This window comes from Neofelis nebulosa, chromosome 5 (assembly GCF_028018385.1).
Source record: "Neofelis nebulosa isolate mNeoNeb1 chromosome 5, mNeoNeb1.pri, whole genome shotgun sequence".
Lineage (NCBI taxonomy): Eukaryota > Metazoa > Chordata > Mammalia > Carnivora > Felidae > Neofelis > Neofelis nebulosa.
Genome location: NC_080786.1, coordinates 49,878,731 through 49,900,800, shown reverse-complemented (window position 1 = coordinate 49,900,800; position 22,070 = coordinate 49,878,731). Strand labels below are relative to the sequence as shown.

General features: G+C 37.7%; 1 protein-coding gene across 1 annotated transcript in view; it reads left to right on the top strand.

Moving 5' to 3' along the window:
* The window catches only part of PLCH1 (phospholipase C eta 1), a 219,298-nt gene that overhangs the window by 106,785 nt on the left and 90,443 nt on the right, over positions 1 to 22,070 (top strand). The window contains exon 3 of the mRNA XM_058730291.1: positions 20,385 to 20,531. Within this exon, the coding sequence (XP_058586274.1) occupies positions 20,385 to 20,531 (147 nt within the window). The remainder of the gene's footprint in view (positions 1 to 20,384; positions 20,532 to 22,070) is intronic.

Below are 22,070 nucleotides of genomic sequence, written 5' to 3'. Positions count from 1 at the left end.
CAGTTGCCCTCAATAATTCCATATTCTGGTTTAAATCATGGTAATTGATTTAAAGAAGATATGATTTTTTTTGTTGTTGTTGCAATAAGGATATAGGGAGTGGTGTGTGCTAAAGTGGATTGGAATAGAATATTTTTAAACTACAAATCAGCTGGTTTTGTGGGGTTTCCACCTGTAGTGTTTTTGTAGCTGGAATATTTCTTTCTTTCTTTTTTTTTTAAGTTTATTTATTTATTTTGAGAGAGAGCATGCAAGCAGGGGAGGGGTAGAGGGAGAGAGGGAAAGAGAGAGAATCCCAAGCAGGCTCCGCACTGTCAGCACAGTGGGGCTCTATCTCACGAATTGTGAGATCATGACCTGAGCCGAAATCAAGAGTTGGACACTTAACTGACTGAACCACCCAGGTGCCCCGATAGTTGGAATATTTCTGCCACTGAGAACAGCTCTTTTCCAACACAATAATTATCATTTGCTGATATGGCCTTCCCCAGCCACATCCACCATATGACAGAGTCAGTGGTCACTGTGAAGCTACTGAAAACTGCTTTAGGTGAGTCAAGCTGGCCAGTGTGGCTAAAACCTTGGATCCACACCTTGCAAGAACAGAAGGAAGGGTACATTGATCAGAAATGTGATTTCAGTTAAATGAACCTCGTTGATTATTTTTACGTTCCTGAGTTGAGTACTGTAAAACAAAACAGAGTCCTTCTGGTCACTTGTTCACCTAGGATGGACTTGGTTAAATGGCCAGTATTGGTAATTGTTTCCTAAATGCTGACAGATGCTTTTGCATTATTCATCAAAAGTTTCTTCTATCATTAGAATCACACTGCCTTCACAGTGCTGCAAATGTTTTCTGAGATTTGAAGAAGATGTAGGCTTCGTTGGGGCTTTTTTATCTTTCAGATGGGGATGGTAGGGATAAATTCTGATGTTTGAATCGCCCTTGTTCTGCTAGAGGAAAAGAATTTCTGATTACAGTACTTATCAGCAATTGGAGTGATGAATCAGTTGCACAAATTCAAAATAGCACGCGCCATAATTGTCCTGTGAATAGATCTTGAGGGAAGCAGCCTTATGGGATGAGGGCCTATATGTTGTTCGTTCCTTACTGAATAATATAGGGTGAGTAGGCATCTTGGGAAGGCTTGTGCATCTCCTGGGTCTTTACTGGTACTGCTTCCTCAAGTGCTTTGTTTGAAACTGAAGTCCTAATGTTTCAAATGCATGCATCATGTTCAAATACAGCATACCTTGCATTTAGCAACAATCTTAGCATTATATGGGGGCCGATACAACCACTTACATGTCAGAGCACCATCCCATTTAAAAAAATTTTTTTAAAAGATAATTTATTGTCAAGTTAGCTAACATACAGTGTGTACAGTGGAACACCATCCCATTTTTAAAGCTTGTAATTGTTTGTTGGGAATCTACTCTGTGTTCTTGTGAGTTTATCAAATTACTAAAATTGATTCCTATGTTATGCTTAGTTCTGGCTCTAAGTCAGGCATGTAGGACATAAATGTGGACCGGTATAATTTTTTATAGTAAACTTAGATCTGAATTTAGGGTTAGATAAATAAATTACTTTTAGAAATAACACAGATATTTTTCCCTTAAAAATTAAAAATTAGAAGTTGTTTTGTGGTGAGTGATAAAGAATATTGTGAATTCTAAAATTTTCCTTCATCATGTTAAAACATTTTACTATTTGTCTTTTAATTTTCAAATCTTTTTTCAGTTCTTATTCCATATGGGCAAATAGCATATTAGATAGTTTTAAAAAATTAAGCTTTAATTTTAATTATTTATTTTAAGGTTTTTTTTTTTTTTTTTAAAGAGAGAGAAAAAGTGAGAATGGGGGAGGGACAGAGAGAGAGAATCTCAAGCAAGCTCTGCACTGTCAACGTGGAGCCCAATATGGGCCTTGAGCCCATGAACTATGAGATCATGCCATGAGCCGAAACCAAGAGTTGGATGTTTAACCAGCTGAGTCACCCAGGTGCCCCAATTAATTAGCTATGTAATTTCATTGAATTATTTTAAAAAATCACTTGTTAACTGCAAAAAAAATTAAAAACACAGAAGAGAATAAAGAAGATTATGAATCATGTGTAGCTTCGTAATCCAGAAACAACTTTGGTTGGCGTTTTTGGTATAAAGCCTTCTAGTTTCTTCTCCTTTCTCCATGATCTACAGTATGCAAATGCAATGTTCGAAACTCACTTTTGTGTGGTTCACCTAGTGCTGGAGTCAGAAAAAAGTACATGGAGATGGTAGACACCCAATGAGGGAGTAAGTCCCAGAAAAACTGAAAGGGCCTGTAATATGCTGCCTCATCTATAATACAGAGAAATCTTGTGGACAACCCGAAGACCTGCTTTAGGAAGTTTACCTATCCTGAACTTGGAGTTCTAAGAGAATAAAATATTATGATTGGATACGTTTTCTAGCCAGCTGAGTTACTCCACTATACTTTGAAAAATCTAATAAAACACTTCCAAATCATGTTTTTCAATATTTAGCAGAAGAGACAACACGTTGATTACTGTTTAAGCTAATAGTTACTATTTTTCACAATTGTATTCACCCTTAGTCAAATCTTAGGTTTAAATGCTAAAAATCACTGTTTGTGAGATAAACACAAATTGACCCCCAGCTTTTATTCATAAAATACTATTTACTTTTTTATTTTCATGGCAACAGAGAAGAGTTGGGGATCTTGTTTAGATCAGTTCATTGAGAACCACAGATTCATTAATCTAATGAACAAAAACATATGGCCAAAAATGTGTGCCAGGCACTATTCTGCACATGAAATCATGGGTAAATAAAACATTTCTGTCCTTGTGGAACTTATATTTTACTGGGGCAAACCCAGGAAATAGACAAATAAATGGCTATTAATAACTGGCAACCAGGAAGCCTGTTCTGTTTGGGTGTCAGGATCTACCCCTGGGGGTTACTTAATCTTAGGCCTGAATTTCAAGAAGGCCTTAGCCATGCAAAAGTCTGGGGGGACGCATTCCAGAGAGAAGGAGCAGTGAGTGCAAAGTGTACTGGGGAACTGTATGGATCCCAGTGATCAATAAAGAACAGGAAAAGGAGAGACTGGCTAGAGTGATAGTATCATCACTTTACTGGGGTAATTATGCTTCCTGGGGGAGGCTGTTGGATTGTTTCAAAAAGTCTAATTGATCTTTAAAAATTACCACATTAGCTATGACATGTCCACCGATGGATGAATGGATAAAGAAGATGTGGTATATACGTATAATGGAGTATTACTCGGCAATGAAAAAGAATGAAATCTTGCCATTTGCAACTATGTGGATGGAACTGGAGGGTATTATGCTAAGTGAAATTAGAGAAAGACAAAAATCATATGACTTCACTCATATGAGGACTTGAAGAGACAAAACAGATGAACATAAGGGAAGGGAAACAAAAATAATATAAAAACAGGGAGGGGGACAAAACAGAAGAGACTCATAAATATGGAGAACAAACTGAAGGTTACTGGAGGGGTTGTGGGAGGGGGGATGGGCTAAATGGGTAAGGAGCATCAAGGAATCTACTCCTGAAATCATTGTTGCACTACATGCTAACTAATTTGGATGTAAATTTTAAAAAATAAAATAAAATAAAAAAGTACCACATTAGCTATGAGATGGAGAATTGCTTATGCGGGAAAAACAGGGAGGCCATCTGGAATGCTCAGACATCCAGGAGAGAGATGATGTGGGGTTTGGATCATGGGGTTTCCATCCTGATAGACATGGTGAAGTTGGGTTATGCCTAGATGAAGAATCAAGGCTTTGTGAAGGAATGGAGAAAGGAAACAATGACTTCCTGATTTGGGGGTCAAACAGTTGGGGGGGTAGTGGAGCCATTTGCTGAGATGGAGAGGCTGGAGAGAAATAGGTTTTAGACTTAATGTTTAAGATTCTTATTAGACATCCCAGCTCTGTCATCTGGCAGCCTAACATACCAGCCTTTATAAAACTGAAGGTAGAGGATGGTATTGGAGAGTTACGTTTGAAGTCATTTGTGTGAGAACAGAATTAATGCTCCGGGATAGGCCACATTGCTTGGAGTAGCATAGAAACTTAAGTTCCTTCAAAATTTGGGAGCAGTTTTATTGTCCTGCCACAGAATTTTCAGTGATTCAGAATCTGCTGACAATACCTTGAGTCACTGCTTTTTCTGAGCTCTGATATCATATAGGAAGAAGGAAAAAACTGGTATTTGTTGAGAGTCTAAATGTGTGCTGAGAATTGAGCAAGACATTCTTTGTACTTTGTTTTTGTGTCTAACGTGAGGAGACTGGCTCAGAGTCAACAGAGTAGGCCAGGTGACAGTGTGACTGAGCAGTGAAGCCAGAATTCACATGCAGGGCTTTTGCCTTGCGTTTTGCTTCATCATGTTTGCAATAGGCAGTTATAAAGGAGTGGCAGTATTTTCCGTTGATTTTTCTTGCAAATTATGTGCAATTTTAAGGTAAATATAACATTGCCCATATGTTTACTAAAAAGATGTTTCAAAGCAGTACTTGCTCATGGCAAAGAGAAAAAAAAATCCTCAATAATACAAAAGACTTTAAGGTGAGAATTAAGTATCTTTGTTTCTTCAAGTACTATGCCCATTCTACAAATTTCATAGATTTTTGAGACTATAATACCTTCAAGTAGCATCATTATGCCATAATGGTTGTAACTTAAAAAAATTTTTTTTAATGTTTATTCATTTTTGAAAGACAGAGACAGAGTGTGAGTGGGACAGGGGCAGAGAGAGAGGGAGACACAGAGTCTGAAGCACGCTCCAGGCTCTGAGCTGTCAGCACAGAGTCTGACATGGGGCTCGAACTTACAGACCATGAGATCATGACCCAAGCTGAAGTTGGACGCTTCACCAACTGAGCCACCCAGGTGCCCCGTTAACTTTTTTTTTCCCCCCACTTAACAATGTATCTTGGACAGCTTTCCATTTTGGCAAATTAAGATCTATGAGATTCTTTTTAATGACACCCATAATTTCTTTAATATTACATTTTATGGTTAACCTCATGGACATTTAGATTATTTCTAGTTTGTTTTTAAACAATTACTAAGAAGGTGGCAGTGATCAGCCATTTATCTTTATCTCTATCTCTATGCTTCGTTATGCCAGTTTTTTTTTAAATTTTTTTAATGTTTATTTTTGAGACAGGGAGAGACAGCATGAACGGGGGAGGGTCAGAGAGAGAGGGAGACACAGAATCTGAAACAGGCTCCAGGCTCTGAGCTGTCAGCACAGAGCCTGACGCGGGGCTCGAACTCATGGACCGCGAGATCATGAGCTGAGCTGAAGTCGGATGCTTAACCGACTGAGCCACCCAGGCGCCCCTTGTTATGCCAGTTTCTATACAGGATAAATCCCTGGTCTTACGATTGCAAGGTCAAAATGCATCTTTCTTGTAAATTTAGATAAATATTGCTAAATTGATTCAAATAATGTTACTCAACTTATGATCTTATTATCTGCCCCACAACTTCATCCACAATAGCTTTTAATAACATTATAATTGGTGCTCATTAGGTAAAATATTGTTTTGCCTTGACTTTAAACTTTTAACCATGAATAAGGTTAAGCATTTTCTTCTGTATTTTTATTGGTCATTTCTTCTGTGAATTGTGTTTATAAATATATATTTTTTGCCTATTTTTAATTGGCTTGTTGTCTTTTTCTTACTGACTGGCAGGAACCCTTTCTATCATAGATATTAGTCCTTCATTTATTATGTATGTTTGCAAATATTTTCTTCTAGTCTGTTGTTTATTTTGAATTTTGTTTATGATTTACACAGTGTTAAATTTATCATCCTTTCCATTAGGACTTCTATCTTTTGTTTACATTATAGAGTGTGTGGAATCTATACTCTGAAAAAGCTTCTAGGAGGACAGACTTTGTTATACAGCATTGCCTAGCTGTTAAAAACTGTATGTCCTGTAGTGGATGAAATATATATTCTATATTTCACTGACCTACCATGTCAGATATGATTCTCCCAACAACCTATGCTTCTGACATTAAGATGGCTATCAGGGGGTCATCATTTTTCCTACCCACCTCTTACTTTTTTTTCCTGGGCTACAGCTCTTTCTTATCTTTTTTCTTTCTTGATGTTACTCTTTTTCACCATCAAAACTTTTGCTTCCAGTTTCTTCTTCTTGTCAATGCCACTGTTGTGCTGTGTGACCCATCCCTAACATTACCTCTGCCCTCTGTGACATTTTTTCATGGTCAAATCTTGGATGCTTCCCAAGATTTACTTGAATCATTCCACCAAACATAGGGTAATTGTGTCACTTCTCAACTCTGTATTCTCGCTTGGTAGTCACCCTTGCACTGCTAAAGAAGTACATGAATGCTCATGTTCACATACATGTGCATGTGTTAGTGTGTGCAATTATTTCTGAATGGAGAGACTCAAGAATACTTGTATCCAGATAGTTATGGTTTTAACGCTGTCCTTTTTTTCTGGGATTGACTATTTAGAAAACTTTATAGCACATCTGCTCTGATTATATATGCCAACTTTGCTTGAAAGAAGCTCTCAGGTTTTTTTTTAAATTTTCTCCCATTTTTAGATTTTTCTATTTAAAAAAGTGATTTAAGATCTACAGTGCAGTGATTAGGGATAGCAATTCCAATCACAATTGCTGCTAATAGGCTGTGTGAATACTCAGTTACTCAATGAGGTTTATGTGGTATTATATTTTTAAAAAAATGGGAAGCTTATGATATTAGGACCAGGGTTTGGATGAGGACAAATGACTTTTGAAACATAAACCTGAGAGGATTTTCCTAGGCATTTTCCTTACCACACAGATATCTATTTTTATGTTTTTTTAGCATGGATTTTTTTTCCTCCACAAAAACACCTGCCCCAGAAATAAGTTGCCTGTTTTAAATGCCATATGACTTGATTTCCAACAGGCTGTGTGGCCAGAAGGTGCCAGGCCTGCTTTAGCTCAGAAGGTGGTCTCTGAAACCTCCTGAGAAGCCATTGGCCTGAGAGCAACAAAGGCTTGGAGGGAGGGATACTTTGTTTTCTAGAGAAATGTGATCTCTTGTTCCATTTTCTGTTATTTCACTGTTTGATGGAGAGCCTTAAAATAGGACCTCAATGGACCAAATTAGGACAGTTTGCATGAAATCAGTTAAGCTTTTTTTTTTTTTTTTTTTTTTTTTTTTTTTTTTTTTTTTTTTTTTGTTGCTGCTGTTGTTTTTGACCAAAAAAAAGGAATCAGCTCCATTAGTCAATAGTTAGTGAAGGAAATAGGGGCTCAAGTGTAAGAATTGGGGATTCTGGGGGTATGCGAATTTGTTGGAATACAGAACAGGCATTCTCTTTTAAAATGTAATTCAAGTAAATGCAGGAGGTAGGTGGAAGGTGAGCTTTAAGAAATGAGTAAGACGGTAACCACCTGAACAAATACTTGCTCTGTGTATGTGCTATGTGTAACACACTGTGTCAGTACCCTGTAGAGACGTTTTTTCAACTTCTGGATAAAATGCTGATTGGTCTTTAAGGCTTAACACTCTGTCCTATTCAGCAGCTACCTACAAGTTATAACAGATCTGAAATTATGAAGTATTGAGCAGCTGTCAAGGAGACAGAGTTTATAGAGAAACAATCGTGAATGACTATTTGAATATCAGAATTTCATATCTTCTAATCCTTGCTTAAGTTGGGATGTTTCCTATTTTATCAGTGGGGGGCAAAACCTTGTGCTAATGTCCTAATAGGTAACTGAGCTTCTGAGTAAGTCTTTGCTTCTTTCACGTAAGTGACTGAATTAAGGCCCAGGGCTGTGCCTGGGAAAATGGGTCCCATTGACCACCATGCTAAGTGATGGTGCCCAGCTGTGGTCTCCAAAAATGGGTCTCAGCATTATGAAGAGGAGCTTTTAAAATGCAGATTCTTAAGAAACAATAATTTCTGGAGATGTAGTCTGGGAGTCTGTATTTTAAAGAAAGCCAAGATTGGGGACCAGTTGCTACCTTAGGAGAAGTTGGATTTGTCCAAAGAGTACATTCAACTTCTGTCTTCTAATAGCCATGTACGCCTCCGTTTTGACCTAACTGCCAATCAAATAATAAGCTAGCACTTTGAAATTAATGTGTGATATGGTAAACTGCTTGTTCTTTTTAACATACCCATTAGAAATACTTTTATGCTCTGCCATGACAGCGCTTGTAGAACTGAGAGACAATATCTTGCTGACTTCCAGGAAGGTTAAGTCTTACTCATATAGCTGAATAAACTGCCCTTGCCCAGTTACCCAAGAAACCAGCCAGGAAGATTAGGTGTGAGAAATTAGTGAAACTGGCTTTCTGGTTACTAAGAACAAGAATTAGAGTCTAGGGGCACCAGGTGGCTTAGTTGGTTAAGTGTCGGATTCTTGATTTCAGTTTAGCTCATGATCTCATGGTTGTGATATCGAGCCCTGCCTCAGGTTCAGTGCTGGGCGTGGAGCCTGCTTAAGATTCTAACTCTCCTTCTCCCCTTCCCTGTTCATGCTTCTCTCTCTCTCTCTCAACAAACAAACAAACAAACAAACCAACAAACCAGAATTAGAGTTTATTTATTTATAAAAGGTTTTTTAAAGTAATCTCTACACCCAGTGTGGAGCTTGAACTCATAACCCCAAGATCAAGAGTCACATGCTCTACCTACTGAGCCAGCCAGGTGCCCATAGAGTCTAATTTTTTAATGTGGCAAACAGAGTATTTATAATTCATTTAAAATAATTACAACTACCATTTATACATTCTAAGTGTGGAGGGAAAATGTGCACAGGCCCAGAACAAGAACAATTGGGAAAAAAAAATGCACCAAGTGTTCTTATTATGATCTTCAGGGGCCAGGCTTAAAATTCTGTCTCCTCTGGAATTCACCTCGATCCACCCCGGCCTTCCTTGGTCCTTATCGTCCTTATTTTTTTTATACCCCCTCCCTATTTTATTGTTAATTTTACATATTACTTGCCAGTCTTATCATTACCATGAAGTAGTATCACCACGATACATGAAGTTTCTAGTAGCTAGACCATATGTTATAGACTCCTAGTATTTGCTAGAAGAGGTCTTAGGAGTCAGCAAATCTGATTCCTTATTTCTATACATCAGATCACTGGAATCAAGACTGCTTAAAAAACGTACCAGTGATGAGCCAGTTAGGGGCCTGGACAGGACGTGAAGGCAGACATTCTGTGCACTGAAATGGAGAGAGAACTGCCCTGGGAAATCAAGGTACCTGGTGTCAGAACTTGTCTGCCATTTACTAGCTTTATTATCTCAGACAAGTTCTTCACTTCTCTGAGTCTGTTTGATTCACTCTACAGCGAGGGACATTTAATCATCTTTACTTCACAGGGATATTTAGAGGAATAATTGAGATAATATGTCAATAGTCTTCACTCTGGATTCCCAGGAAAATCCCTGCTCAGCCCAATTCTTAGAGATGGTGACTTAATTGGTGTGTGGTAGGGCTTTGTGCTCAACACTTCTAAGGAGGTCCCTCAGTGATTTTGATTTACAGCCAAGGTGGAGAACCACGAGCGAGCCTTGTTAGTTGGCAATGTTCTCTGTAAGTAAAGGCCAGTATTTATTGTGGCTTGGGAGTTCTTCTAAATATCCAGTACAATGTCATATTACTTAATAAATGATGGAATAACAATCTAGTATGTATGTATTTTATAGCCATATTGTGGAATGGTGGCAACACTGACATTTCTTCTATTGAAGCAGAAAACTCTTTACATATTAGACAGAACTAAATGTAGAATTTTTGAAATTAACTTATATCCCCCTCCTCCATAGGGTGACATTAAATAAAACCAACAAAATCATATTGTTATGAGTTCTCTCTTGTATCTCATTTGTTTCCCAGGGTTAACAGTTATGGAGCAGAAATAATTGTTGAATACAAAATAGGTCTCATTAAAACAGACAGTGTTATCTGGAAGGCTTTAACAAAATAGAAGAAAAGATTCTGACATATAAAAACTACTGATAAATTCCTTTCACCCTTTTTGACCTCAATCCCCCATACGTATTTATCAACTTTGCAAACATATTGACTATGTGCATATAAAGTTTGCAAACAAATTCCAAAATGTTACTGCCAACCAATTAGTTTCTAAAAACCTTTCAAATAATCTTCTCCACAGGAGTGATTTAGGTATTGGAAAGAAAAATCAATGAACTCTACATTGTTTGCTCCTCACTGGGAAGAATCAGGACTTAAGAGTGGAGCACACTCCATGGTTGTTTGTAAGCACATTTATTCATAAGCTGATATGATTTGACTTTAAGCCTCCATTGCTGGCAAGCAGGAGCTTTTCAAGTGAAGCCATTCCCTGTGAAGAACAGTTATATTTTATATAAAGATCGTTTTAAAAATTCATGTCTCTGGTAAGCTACCCAGATGTTAATCAGTTTTTTTTTTCTTTAAAGTTATTCTGAAAGGCTTTTGGATGAACTAGAATTTTATCTTCTTGAAAGATAAGATAATACTTGTGAAAGCTAGATCAGCTTTTTTACAGACTCATACAACTTAGAGGAAAATGCATTTTTAGGTTGAGGGTAGTGGGATATTCAGAGATATTCTTTGACTTTCTGAAATGCACACAGCCAGTTTGTGACAGAGCCAGAAGTAGAACTCTTCTTGCCCCTCTGCTTCTGCCCCCGACCTGTGGACTGACCCTGAGACCCAGCTGCATGGCCCATCAACAAGCTGTCTCAGTACTTACTGGGCAATGGGTCCCAAATTATGTTTTGGTCTGTGTGGAGAATGAAACACCCTATTCTTCTGCTCTGATGATTTTAGGAAATCTCCCTTTCCTTCCTTTGAGAGAAACATTATCTGCATTGTTTGACACTTTCCACATAGAAATGAAATTGTTTCCAGAAGCTAATCCCTTTCAGTCACTCAGATTTACTCTAATCGGTAGAAGCTGGCAAGAAATCAATTCACATTTTTCATGTACCTTTTGCTGAAAGATTCTCTTGCAGGGGAACTGGACCTTTTTTTAAACCTGCTAATGCACAGTTTGATGAGCATTGTCCCAGAATAAATGTGTTTACAAAAGAGCGCAAGTGATATTCTCATATGGCCTTAACACAGACATGGTTGTGACCCCGTATGTGAGAAAGTGTCTCAAGGTGACATTTAGAGCAGAGAATGAGCAGGGTCCTGGTTTTGCTTATTAGTGTGGGAGGTTATATTCTTCTTGGCCTTTTAAATTTTTTTTTTCAACGTTTTTTATTTATTTTTGGGACAGAGAGACAGAGCATGAACGGGGGAGGGGCAGAGAGAGAGGGAGACACAGAATCGGAAACAGGCTCCAGGCTCCTAGCCATCAGGCCAGAGCCTGATGCAGGGCTCGAACTCACGGACCGCGAGATCGTGACCTGGCTGAAGTCGGACGCTCAACCGACTGCGCCACCCAGGCGCCCCTCTTCTTGGCCTTTTAAAGAGCAGCGCTAGGAAATACATGCAGGTCCCTGTGTGTGTGTATACATATATGCATACAAATACAAACATACAAATATACATACACAAATATGTATATGTCTATGTTCCTGTTTACTTTCTGTGTTTGTTTCTCTCCTTCTCATTCTTATTGAGTTAATTTTAATTTTGAACATGTAGGATACCAAGAGAGGTCACTCCCATATCCCTTCCACTTGATATTCTCCCATCCTTGCAGGTAACCAGCTTCATTGTTTTCTGGTTATCCTTCTTGTGTTTCTTTTTGTAAAGATAAATATTTGTATATTTTTAAAAAATCCAAGCTTTTTTTTTTACACAAAAGTAGCATACTATATATATATATGCTTATTTATACTTTGCCTTTTTCACTTACTAATACCTTCTAGAAATTATTTCATATCAGTTTATGGAGATCTTTTTTATTCTCTTCTACAGTTATATAGTAGTCCACTGTATGTATGTATATATTATTTTATTCAACCAGTTTCCTGTTTAGGATCATTTTTACCCTGAATGGCTGAGGAAGAGTTTAATGTGATATGAAGGAGGGGGGAAGAGAAGACAAAAAACAAATGAACACAATCATTGTAGAAATCGCAAAAATATGCTGAGTGAAAGAAGCCAGACACACAGGACTGCAGAATGTAAGATTTTCATTTATGTGAAATATCCAGAGAAGACTCATCTATAGAGACAGTACTGGTTAGTGGTTGTCTAGGGCTGTGGGTGAAACAGAGAATGACGGCAAGTAGACATGAGGTTTCTTCTTGGGGTGATGGACATGTTCTAAAATAAGATCAGTGGGTCTCCTGGGTGGCTCAATTGACCAACTATTGATTTCAGGTCAGGTCATGAGATTGAACCCCACTTAGGGCTCTGTGCTGAGCAGGGGCCTGCTAAGATTCTCTCCCTCTCCTTTTGCCCTCCCCTGCTTGTGCACATGTGCGTGCACAGGCTCTCTCTCTCAAAAAAAAAAAAAAAAAAAAAAAGATCGCAACTTGGTAGATGTACTAAAGGCATTAAATTGTACATTTAAAACAGGTGGATTTTAATGTATATAAATTGTACTGCAATAAAGCTATTAAAAAATTCACATCAGGTGATATGTTAGACATTCCTACCAGAATGTGATGACCTCTAATTCAAGAATGGCATAAAGAGTTAAACCCTCTTAGATGTCATATGCACTTAGTGGAAATGTTGGGAATCTCTCCTCCAATGATATATACTCTCTATTATACTTCAAATCAGAAGTATATTTTTTATAGCATTTTCTGCTTGAGGGTTTTAGTGAGCCAATAAACCCTACGGAAATTTACTTATTTTAAAGGGCAGAAATGATTGATTTAATTCTTTTAAAGAACTGAATTCTAAAGGACCTTGCAGATCACTTTGTTACGCCTTTCGTTTTACAGATAAAACTCTGTTAAGAGTTTTAAAACTCTAATTATGTAATAAAGTTAGAAATATAGTCTTCTCATCTGTTTTGCTCTTTAAATATTTATGCTATTTTGTTAGCAGCCATTAAAATGATAATTATTAAGACTGTGTAGAAACATGGAAAGCTGTTTATTATCCAAATGAAAAAAAGCAGCATGCCAAATGACCTAAATATCATGATTGCAACCAGTATGTCAAATTTGTGTACATATTGAAGTCTGGAGCATAATAGACAAAAACAATATGTGTGTTATGGGTGTTTCTCTTTTAATATTCCTGAATGTCGCTGCGCTGTATCAAAATAAACTTCTTTTCTAAAAATATTAAGGCTATCATAGACAAAATATGGAATCAAAGGGATTGTGCTTATGTTGGTTGTTGCCTGCATTTGTGACCTGCATTTACAGATTTTCCTAGACACCTTCCAGCCCTGAGAATGTGTGTGATAAGGTTGTATCATTCTAAGCCCCTGGAACTCTTCCCCTGTTTACCTGTCACTGGAAGTCTTCCTTTGTTCCCTTGTTTCTTGTCCTATTTTATGGAATCTACCCATCTGGCGTGTTTGGAGGATGACTTCTATGTGGGTAGCAACTACTGTTATCTGTCGCTACAGAAGGCAGAACATAAAGAAGTTGGCTTGAGCTGACACTTTGTGATTTAGATGACATTGGGAGAATATTTTATCTCCAACATTGAATGAGTTACAAAGAATGACTGAGGTTGGTCCTTTTTTGGTTAGCTTTACCACTCAATGGATTGTCTACAATGAGGTTTTGAGGAAGGGAGAGATATGTTAGATGACTCTCAAGACTCCACTGAACTTGAGTTTTCAATTTAACTCTAAATGGCTTTTCTATGTGCTAAGAAGCAAAAAGCAGCTACGTAAACAATTTAAGCAGCACATTGTTTCAGAGCCTAGCTCTGCCAAATATATTTCTATCATATATGCTTGTTTACGGCAGTGGATGAAGCTGAAGTCTTAGCTCATGGCTGAATTGGTGGGGTAAATATGAAGCTAGTGGATATTAATATATAATATAAAGGCACTTCCACATTGAAGGATTGGTTACTACTTTCTAAAATATTTGGGTTTCTCTGAATGATGCTTGCTGAATGGTAAGTGGTATTTATTAGCTCAAATAACTGATTACACTTCTATATCATTATGCTTTCCCTGTTAAAGTGTTGAGATTTTATAGCCATAGGAGTTCCATTCTAGGTTAAAAAAATGTGGGGGGATACTGTGAAAAGGAAAGAGAAAGAAGGGGCAGTGTGAACAAAGTAGAGGACACTGTGTCAGATGTATAAGTAGCACTTGCTATTAGATCTTTGACAGTACAGTTAATTCAGTTTCCATAATTTCCAAAATTGTTTAAACAATTTATTTTATTCTTTCTTCCCAAAGAGACATCTTCCTGAATTATGTTTCTATCCCACCCATCTTTTGCTCAGAAATGTCTAGTGAATCTCTCACTGCCAATAGATTAAGATCTTATTCTACCAACATCCTGACCCCCTACAGCCTAGTTGTATCCAGCCCATAATCATATGTCTTGTCATTTCCCTTTTGAGTCACTCTTCCAAAGTTGGAGACCCATCGTTGCCTACCCTCTGAGCATACCTCTACTCTTTCCGTCCCCAGGCATTCACTGATACTGTGTTATTACCACACTTTTCCCCTTTCCAGCCCACTGTGTTCTCCTTTCTCTATGGACTCCCATAGTATTTCTGTTAATAATAAAACCATAATTGTAACTACCATTTATAGTGTTTATGATATGCCAGGCATCGTTTTTAGTACTTTACATGAATTGGCTTATTCAGTCCTCAACGTTTGAAGATTGTTATCCTCATTTTATAGATAAGGAAATGGAAGTGCACAGGGATTAGGTAACTTGCCCAAGGTCAAAAAGCTAGTTAAGTGGCAGATCTGGAATTTTATCCCAGGTTGTGTAGATTCAGACTCTGTGTTCTTGACCATAGCTCTAAACTACCATTAATAAATTTTCCTTTTAGATGTTTTATTTTCTTAAAGTTTAACCAATTTAGGTCAAAGACAAAGTCTCCTTGTTCTCTGCTTTACTTCATTACATAATCCTGTGTTTGGAATTGCCATTCCAAAATTGATGTGACCTATTATTATGATGTATTTTAAATTATTATTTATTTATTTTTAATTGATGAGCATTTCTTTATTTTATTTTCTAATTTACATCAAGTTAGTTACCATATAGTGCAATAATGATTTAAGGAGTGGAATCCAGTGATTCATCCCCTACATATAACACCCAGTGCTGATCCCAACAAGTGTCTTCCTTAATACCCTTGCCCATTTAGCCCATCCACCCCACCACCAACCCCTCCAGCAACCCTCAATTTGTTCTCTATATCTAAGAGTCTCTTATGTTTTGTCCCCCTCCCTGTTTTTATATTATTTTTCTTCCCTTATGTTCACCTGATTTGTATCTTAAATTCCACATGAGTGAGGTCATATGATATTTGTCTTTCTCTGACTAATTTAGCTTAACACAATACCCTCCAGTTCTATCCACGTAGTTGCAAATGGCAAGATTTCATTCTTTTTGATTGCTGAGTAATACTCCATTGTGTGTTTGTGTGTGTGTGTGTGTATACATACATACACACATCTTCTTTATCCATTCATCCATTGATGGACATTTGGGCTCTTTCTATACTTTGGCTATTGTCGATAGTGCTGCTATAAACATTGGGGTGCATGTGCCCCTTTGAAACAGCACACCTGTATCCCTTGGATAAATACCTAGTAGTGCAATTGCTGGGTTGTGGGTAGTTCTATTTTTAATTTTTTGAGGAACCTCCATACTGTTTTCCAGAGTGGCTGCACCAGTTTGCATACTCACCAGTAGTGCAAAAGGTTTCTCTTTCTCCACATCCTCACCAACATCTGTTGTTGCCTGAGTTGTTAGCCATCCTGACCGGTGTGAGGTGGTATCTCATTGTGGTTTTGATTTTGTATTTCCCTGATGATGAGTGATGTGGAGCATTTTTCATGTGTCGGTTGGCCATCTGGATGTCTCCTTTGGAGAAGTGCCTATTCATGTCTTTTGCCCATTTCTTCACTGTATTATTTGCTTTTAGGGTTTTGAGTTTAATAAGTTCTTTATAGATTTTGGATACTAACCGTTTATCTGATATGTCATTTGCAAATATCTTCTCCCATTCTTTTGGTCACCTTTTAGTTTTGCTGATTGTTTCCTTCACCATGTAGAAGCTTTTTTATTTTGATGAGGTCCCAGTAGTTGATTTTTGCTTTTGTTTCCCTTGTCTCTGGAGACATGTTGAAGAAGTTGTTGCAGCTGAGGACAAAAAGGTTTTTGCTTGCTTTCTCCTCGAGGATTTTGATGGCTTCCCATCTTACATTTGGATCTTTCATCCATTTTGAGTTTGTTTGTTTGTTTGTTTGTTTATTTATTTATTTATTTATTTATTTATTTTTAATGTTTATTTATTTTTGAGACAGAGAGAAACAGAGCATGAACGGGGGAGGGTCAGAGAGAGGGAGACACAGCGTCTGAAACAAGCTCCAGGCTCTGAGCTGTCAGCATGGAACCCGACGCGGGGCTTGAACTCATGGACCGTGAGATCATGACCTGAGCCGAAGTTGGCCACTTAACCGACTGAGCCACCCAGGCGCCCCAATTTTGAGTTTATTTTTGTGTATGGTGTAAGAAAGTGGTCCAGGTTTAATCTTCTGCATCTTGTTGTCCAGTTTTTCCAACATCATTTGCTGAAGAGACTGTCTTTATTCCATTGGGTATTCTTTCCTGCTTTGTCAAAGATTAGTTGGCCATACATTTGTGGGTCCATTTCTGGGTTCTCTATTCTGTTCCATTGATCTGAGTGTCTGTTTTTGTCCCAGTACCATGTTGTCTTGGTGATTACAGCTTTGTAATATATCCTGAAATCATGAATTGTGATGCCTCCACCTTTGGTTTTCTTTTCCAGGATTGCTTGTGCTATTCAGGGCCTTTTCTAGTTCCATACAAATGGTAGGATTGTTTTCTAGCTCTGAAAAATGCTGGTATTATTTTGATGGGGATTGCATTGAATATGTAGATTGCTTTGTGTAGTACTGACATTTTAACAATATTTGTTCTTCCAATCCATGAACATGGAATGTTTTTCCTTTTTGTGTGTGTGTGTTTTCTTCAATTTCTTTCATAAGCTTTCTATAGTTTTCAGTGTATAGATTTTTCACCTTTTTGGTTACGTTTATTCCTAGGTATTTTGCGGTTTTTGGTGCAATTGTAAACAGGATTGATTCATTGATTTCTCTTTCTGCCGCTTCATTATTAGTGTATAGAAATGCAACCGATTTCTGTGCATTGATTTTATATTCTGTGACTTTCCTGAATTCATGAATCAGTTCAAGCAGTTTTTTGGTGGAATCTTTTGGGTTTTCCATATAGAGTATCATGTCATCTGTGAAGAGTGAAAGTTTGACTTCCTTCTTGCTGATTTGGATGCCTTTTATTTCTTTGTGTTGTCTGATTGCTGAGACTAGGACTTACAATACTATGTTAAGAGTGGACATTCCTGTCGTGTTCCTGACTTTAGCGGGGGAAAGCTCTCAGTTTTTCCCCATTGAGGATATTAGTGGTGGGTTTTTCTTATATGGCTTTTATGGTCCTGAGGTATGATCCTTCTTTTTTAAAATTTTTTTGTAATGTTTTATTTATTTTTGAGAGAGAGAGAGAGAGAGAGAGAGAGAGAGAGAGAGAAAGAGTGAGCGAGCAAGCAGGTGAGGGGCAGAGAGAGGGGGAGACACATAGTCTGAAGCAGTCTCCAGGCTCTGAGCTGTCAGTACAGAGCCGGACGCGCGACTCAAACTCACAAACTGTGAGATCGTGACCTGAGCCGAAGTTGGTCATCTAACTGACTGAGCCACCCAGACACCCTGAGGTATGATCCTGCTATTCCTATTTTCTTGAGGGTTTTTATCAAGAAAGGATGCTGTATTTTGTCAAATGCTTTCTCTGCATTTATTGAGAGGATCATTCGGTTCTTGTCCTTTATTTTATTAATGTGATGTATCTCATTGATTGATTTGCAGATATTGAACCAGCCCTGCAGCCCAGGTATAAATCTCTCTTGGTCATGGTGAATAATTCTCTTAATGTATTGTTGGATCTGGTTGGCTAGTATCTTGTTGAGTTTTTGTATCCATGTTCTTCAGGGAAATTGGTCTGTAATTCTCCTTTTTAGTGGGGTCTTTGGTTTTGGAATCAAAATTATTCCTTTAAAAAAATATTTTAAAGTAATCTCTATACCCAACATGGGGCTCGAATTTAACATCCCCAAGATGAAGACTCACATGTGCTACTGACAGCCAGGCACCCTGATGTGACCTATTATAATCAGTGGTCAGTCAAGTACTTGGGTTTTTCTAGGAGTTTTGGCTTTGTTGGTTTGACTTGATGATATTATCTTGATACACTGATACTCTCTATTCTTCCTCTTATTACTGGTGTGAGATGGTCAGTGTGGCTGCCAAGAATTCAAATCTGGGCTTTTGTTACCTAAATGAATGGTGCTCAGTAGTGGGTGACTTTTCTTTCTTTCTTTCTTTCTTTCTTTCTTTCTTTCTTTGTGGGTGACTTTTCTAATGCATGCAAAACCAAATCTCAAATTTTGTTCTGTGCTTCAAGTTAAACACTTTAAGTTTGTGTTTGTTTTCTGAAGCTGTATTTTTATTATTTGATGTCAAGTAAAATGAGAAAGAGCAACCTATACTTCACTTTCCCTGCAATATCAAATCTTAAAGTGATGCTTGATACTATGCATTTCCTCCTTAATTTCTTTGGAAAAGAAAAGGCTCTTCATGTGAAGAAGAGTGGAAGTTGGTTACGTTGAAGCTACTTTTAGCGAGTACCCTGCACGTACAGTGTTAAGCTTTAAGATCACATTATCTTTCTTGGTAAAGGCAAGATACTTAGTCAAAAAAGCAGAAGTCTGATGTTGCTGGAATCTGTTTTCTGTGTTTGATTTATCTGTTTCTAACAGCATACTGCTTGATAAGATAGGTACTCAGAACTAGATGTTTCTAGTGCTCTAGTGGTTATATATGTGCCTGTGTATTAGCAGGTGAAATAAAAGCTATCTCTGGCTAATATAATGAGAAAGTATTTGGAAGAGTATTGGATAACTTACAGAATCAAAGGGAAAATGTCAGCCTCAAGGATACCTGTAACAACTATGGCATCTTAGGATGGCCAAGCAAGAGCATCTCTTAAGTCTTGGCCATTGAAATGGCTCCATTCTGTTTTCTTTCAATGGTCAGATCAGGATTTGTGTTCTTTGGAAGGGAGTCAAATTTGTTCTTAGCTTAAGTTAGGTGCCCATTTCTTAGTTGGGGGTCACCAAAAGCACATGAAATGGGAAAGGAGTATTTCCAGTTACCAAAGAAGGGGAAACGGGCAACACCAACAGATGCCCACTTCTAACAAGGTTCATCTCAAAGCAGAGACAATTTAAATGATAGTTTTTTTAAAAAGATTTTATTTTATTTATTTTTTAAAGTTTATTTATTTATTTTCATGGGCAGGAGGGACAGTAGGATGGGGAAGGAGAGAATCCCAAGCAGGCTCTGCACTGTGAGTACAGACATGAATTCACAAACCGTGACATCATGAGTTGGACGCTTAACCGACTTAATCACCCTGGTGCCCCTAAATGATAGTTTTAACTTGGACAATGAGTGATTTAGATATTACCTGAATTCAATCACTAAGCTGTTCTTCTAGGTGGAAAATCTTAGCGGTTTATTTCATTAATCAACAGTTGTTTTATGTTCATTTGTGAAAACATGATTTGTTTTCTAATCACATTTAAAAAATGATATGTATCTATTTTCAAATATACACAAAAATCTAATAATATGAACCCATAAGTAACCATTATCCAACTTCAAAAATTGTTAACATTTTGTTGATCTTGTTTCTGTTGATTGTATGTGAAAGCATTATTACAAGATGTTTTTACAACTGGCTATATAAAAACTCACAAGACTTACTATGAAGTCCGAGAATTGCTTTATGAACTTAAATCCAGGTATCAAATGATCAGTCTCATAGCAAAAAAAATGTTGCTGGTTAGAACAAAAGATGGCTCTGTGCAGCATTAATGCGTTGTTTATCTGGAAGTAGAATTTTATTTCAACCAGGAAGGCTTTTCACTGGCTTAAGACTGGTGAATCAATTCCTCAATAGCTCTTTCTAGATTTCCTTTACCAACTTTGTCTTTTGGTCCTTGAAATCTTTAGGAGTAAATCAGAGGTTTTATTTGACAGTGAAGTTTCTGAACACCCATCTGCATGTGCATTGTGTAAGAGCTGAAAGTGCTGTAATCTCTTTTGTAGTTGAAAGATGCATGAGTGTGATGCAGTCCGGGACACAGATGATCAAACTGAAACGTGGAACCAAAGGGCTCGTCCGGCTCTTTTACCTGGATGAACATCGGACCCGCCTCCGATGGAGACCCTCAAGGAAGAGTGAGAAGGCAAAAAGTAAGACCAACCTTTGAATTCTTTTCATGGCTTGAAATAGTAATACATGGGTTATATTGGCTGGGCTCTTTGGCAGCCTCAGATCTGTGAAACTTTGATATTTTTACAAGATTTGGGGTCAGTTGCTAAAGGATACAGAGAAACTGAATAAGTAGTGACCATTTTTGCCTTTTTATTTCTTTGGAAGTTTCACTCCATAAAAGTTTTCTTGCCCATGAATGCTGTAAATGTTAATATTTCCCCTGTGTTGGAGACATGATATATTTTTTAGTGATGTTTCATAGCCCGAGGCCTTTTATTTATTTATTTATTTATTTATTTATTTATTTATTTATTTATTTTTTAGAAAAGGTGAAGGATATCATAAATCCAGTGGGCTTTAAAGTATATTGCATTATTCTGAGCACAGTAACTGATTAGTGAATTAACAAAATTGTTTTAATGATTTTAAGCAAAAGAGCTTTGGTCTGACTCCTACTTAAACTCTCTCTCCCACACCTTGTACATTCAGCACCAAGTCCTTGTTGGGTCCTGTGTAATGGCTGTCTCATCTCATTCCTTCCTGTTTTCATAGGAATCTCTTTGGTCTGTGGTCTCTTTACCTTTTGGGCCTCTTGAGAAACTTCCTAACGAATCTCCATTTTGCTAGTTTCTGCTTTTGTCTGTTAAGATACTTTCATCTTCAAGTAGCACAAGACTTTGACTAAATTAGACTTACGTGATAAATATATCGTCTCACATAACAAGAACTTTAGAGATCAGCAGGCCCAGGCGTGGGACATGAGTCTCTAGCTCTGTTTTCCCAAGTGCTCTTGGCTCTGTTCCTAGTGTGTTGGCCCTGTAGTCAAGGCAGCAGCAACATGGTGCTTCCTTTTCAGGAGAGAGGATTTCATTCCAGAATTTTGCCTCAAAGCAGACTACCCCATGTCTCCTTGGTTAGAACTGAATTACATTCCTACGCCTAAAGTAATCATAAGAAATAGGAATGGGGCCACCTCAATGGCTTAGACTCACCAGAACTTGCCCTGGAGTGGGTGTGGGCTCATTTCCCTGTGAATCATTTGGGGAATGAGTTGATACCAGAAGAAAATTGTGACCCTGCCATTAAGGCACAATGGAAGGGAAGATGGGGCATAGGGGCAAATCAATAAGATTACAACACTTCTGATTCATGCTTAAAAACAAGCAAACTAAGAAAGTACTGTTTTAGTCTAAAGTAATTGTCCCTGCTAGTGCTTCTCTGATCCAAACCTGCAGGGTTGCTCTCTTACCTGTATGATGCCAATCTCTGGTTTCTTGTATATCAGGCTCTCTCTGATCTAGCCTTTCTAGCTTTATCCCCCCCTTCCTTTCTCTCTTGAGCTTTATAGTCTGGTGTAAATGGCCTATTTAACATTCCTGGAATGGATGTCATGTTTCTGTATCTTACGCTTTTTCTCCTGGGATGCCACCTTGTTTCTCTCTACCTCTCCAAGCCCTGCTCTACCTTCATCATCCTAGCATTCTTTCTATAAATGCTCATCGCATTTAGCTCTGCTA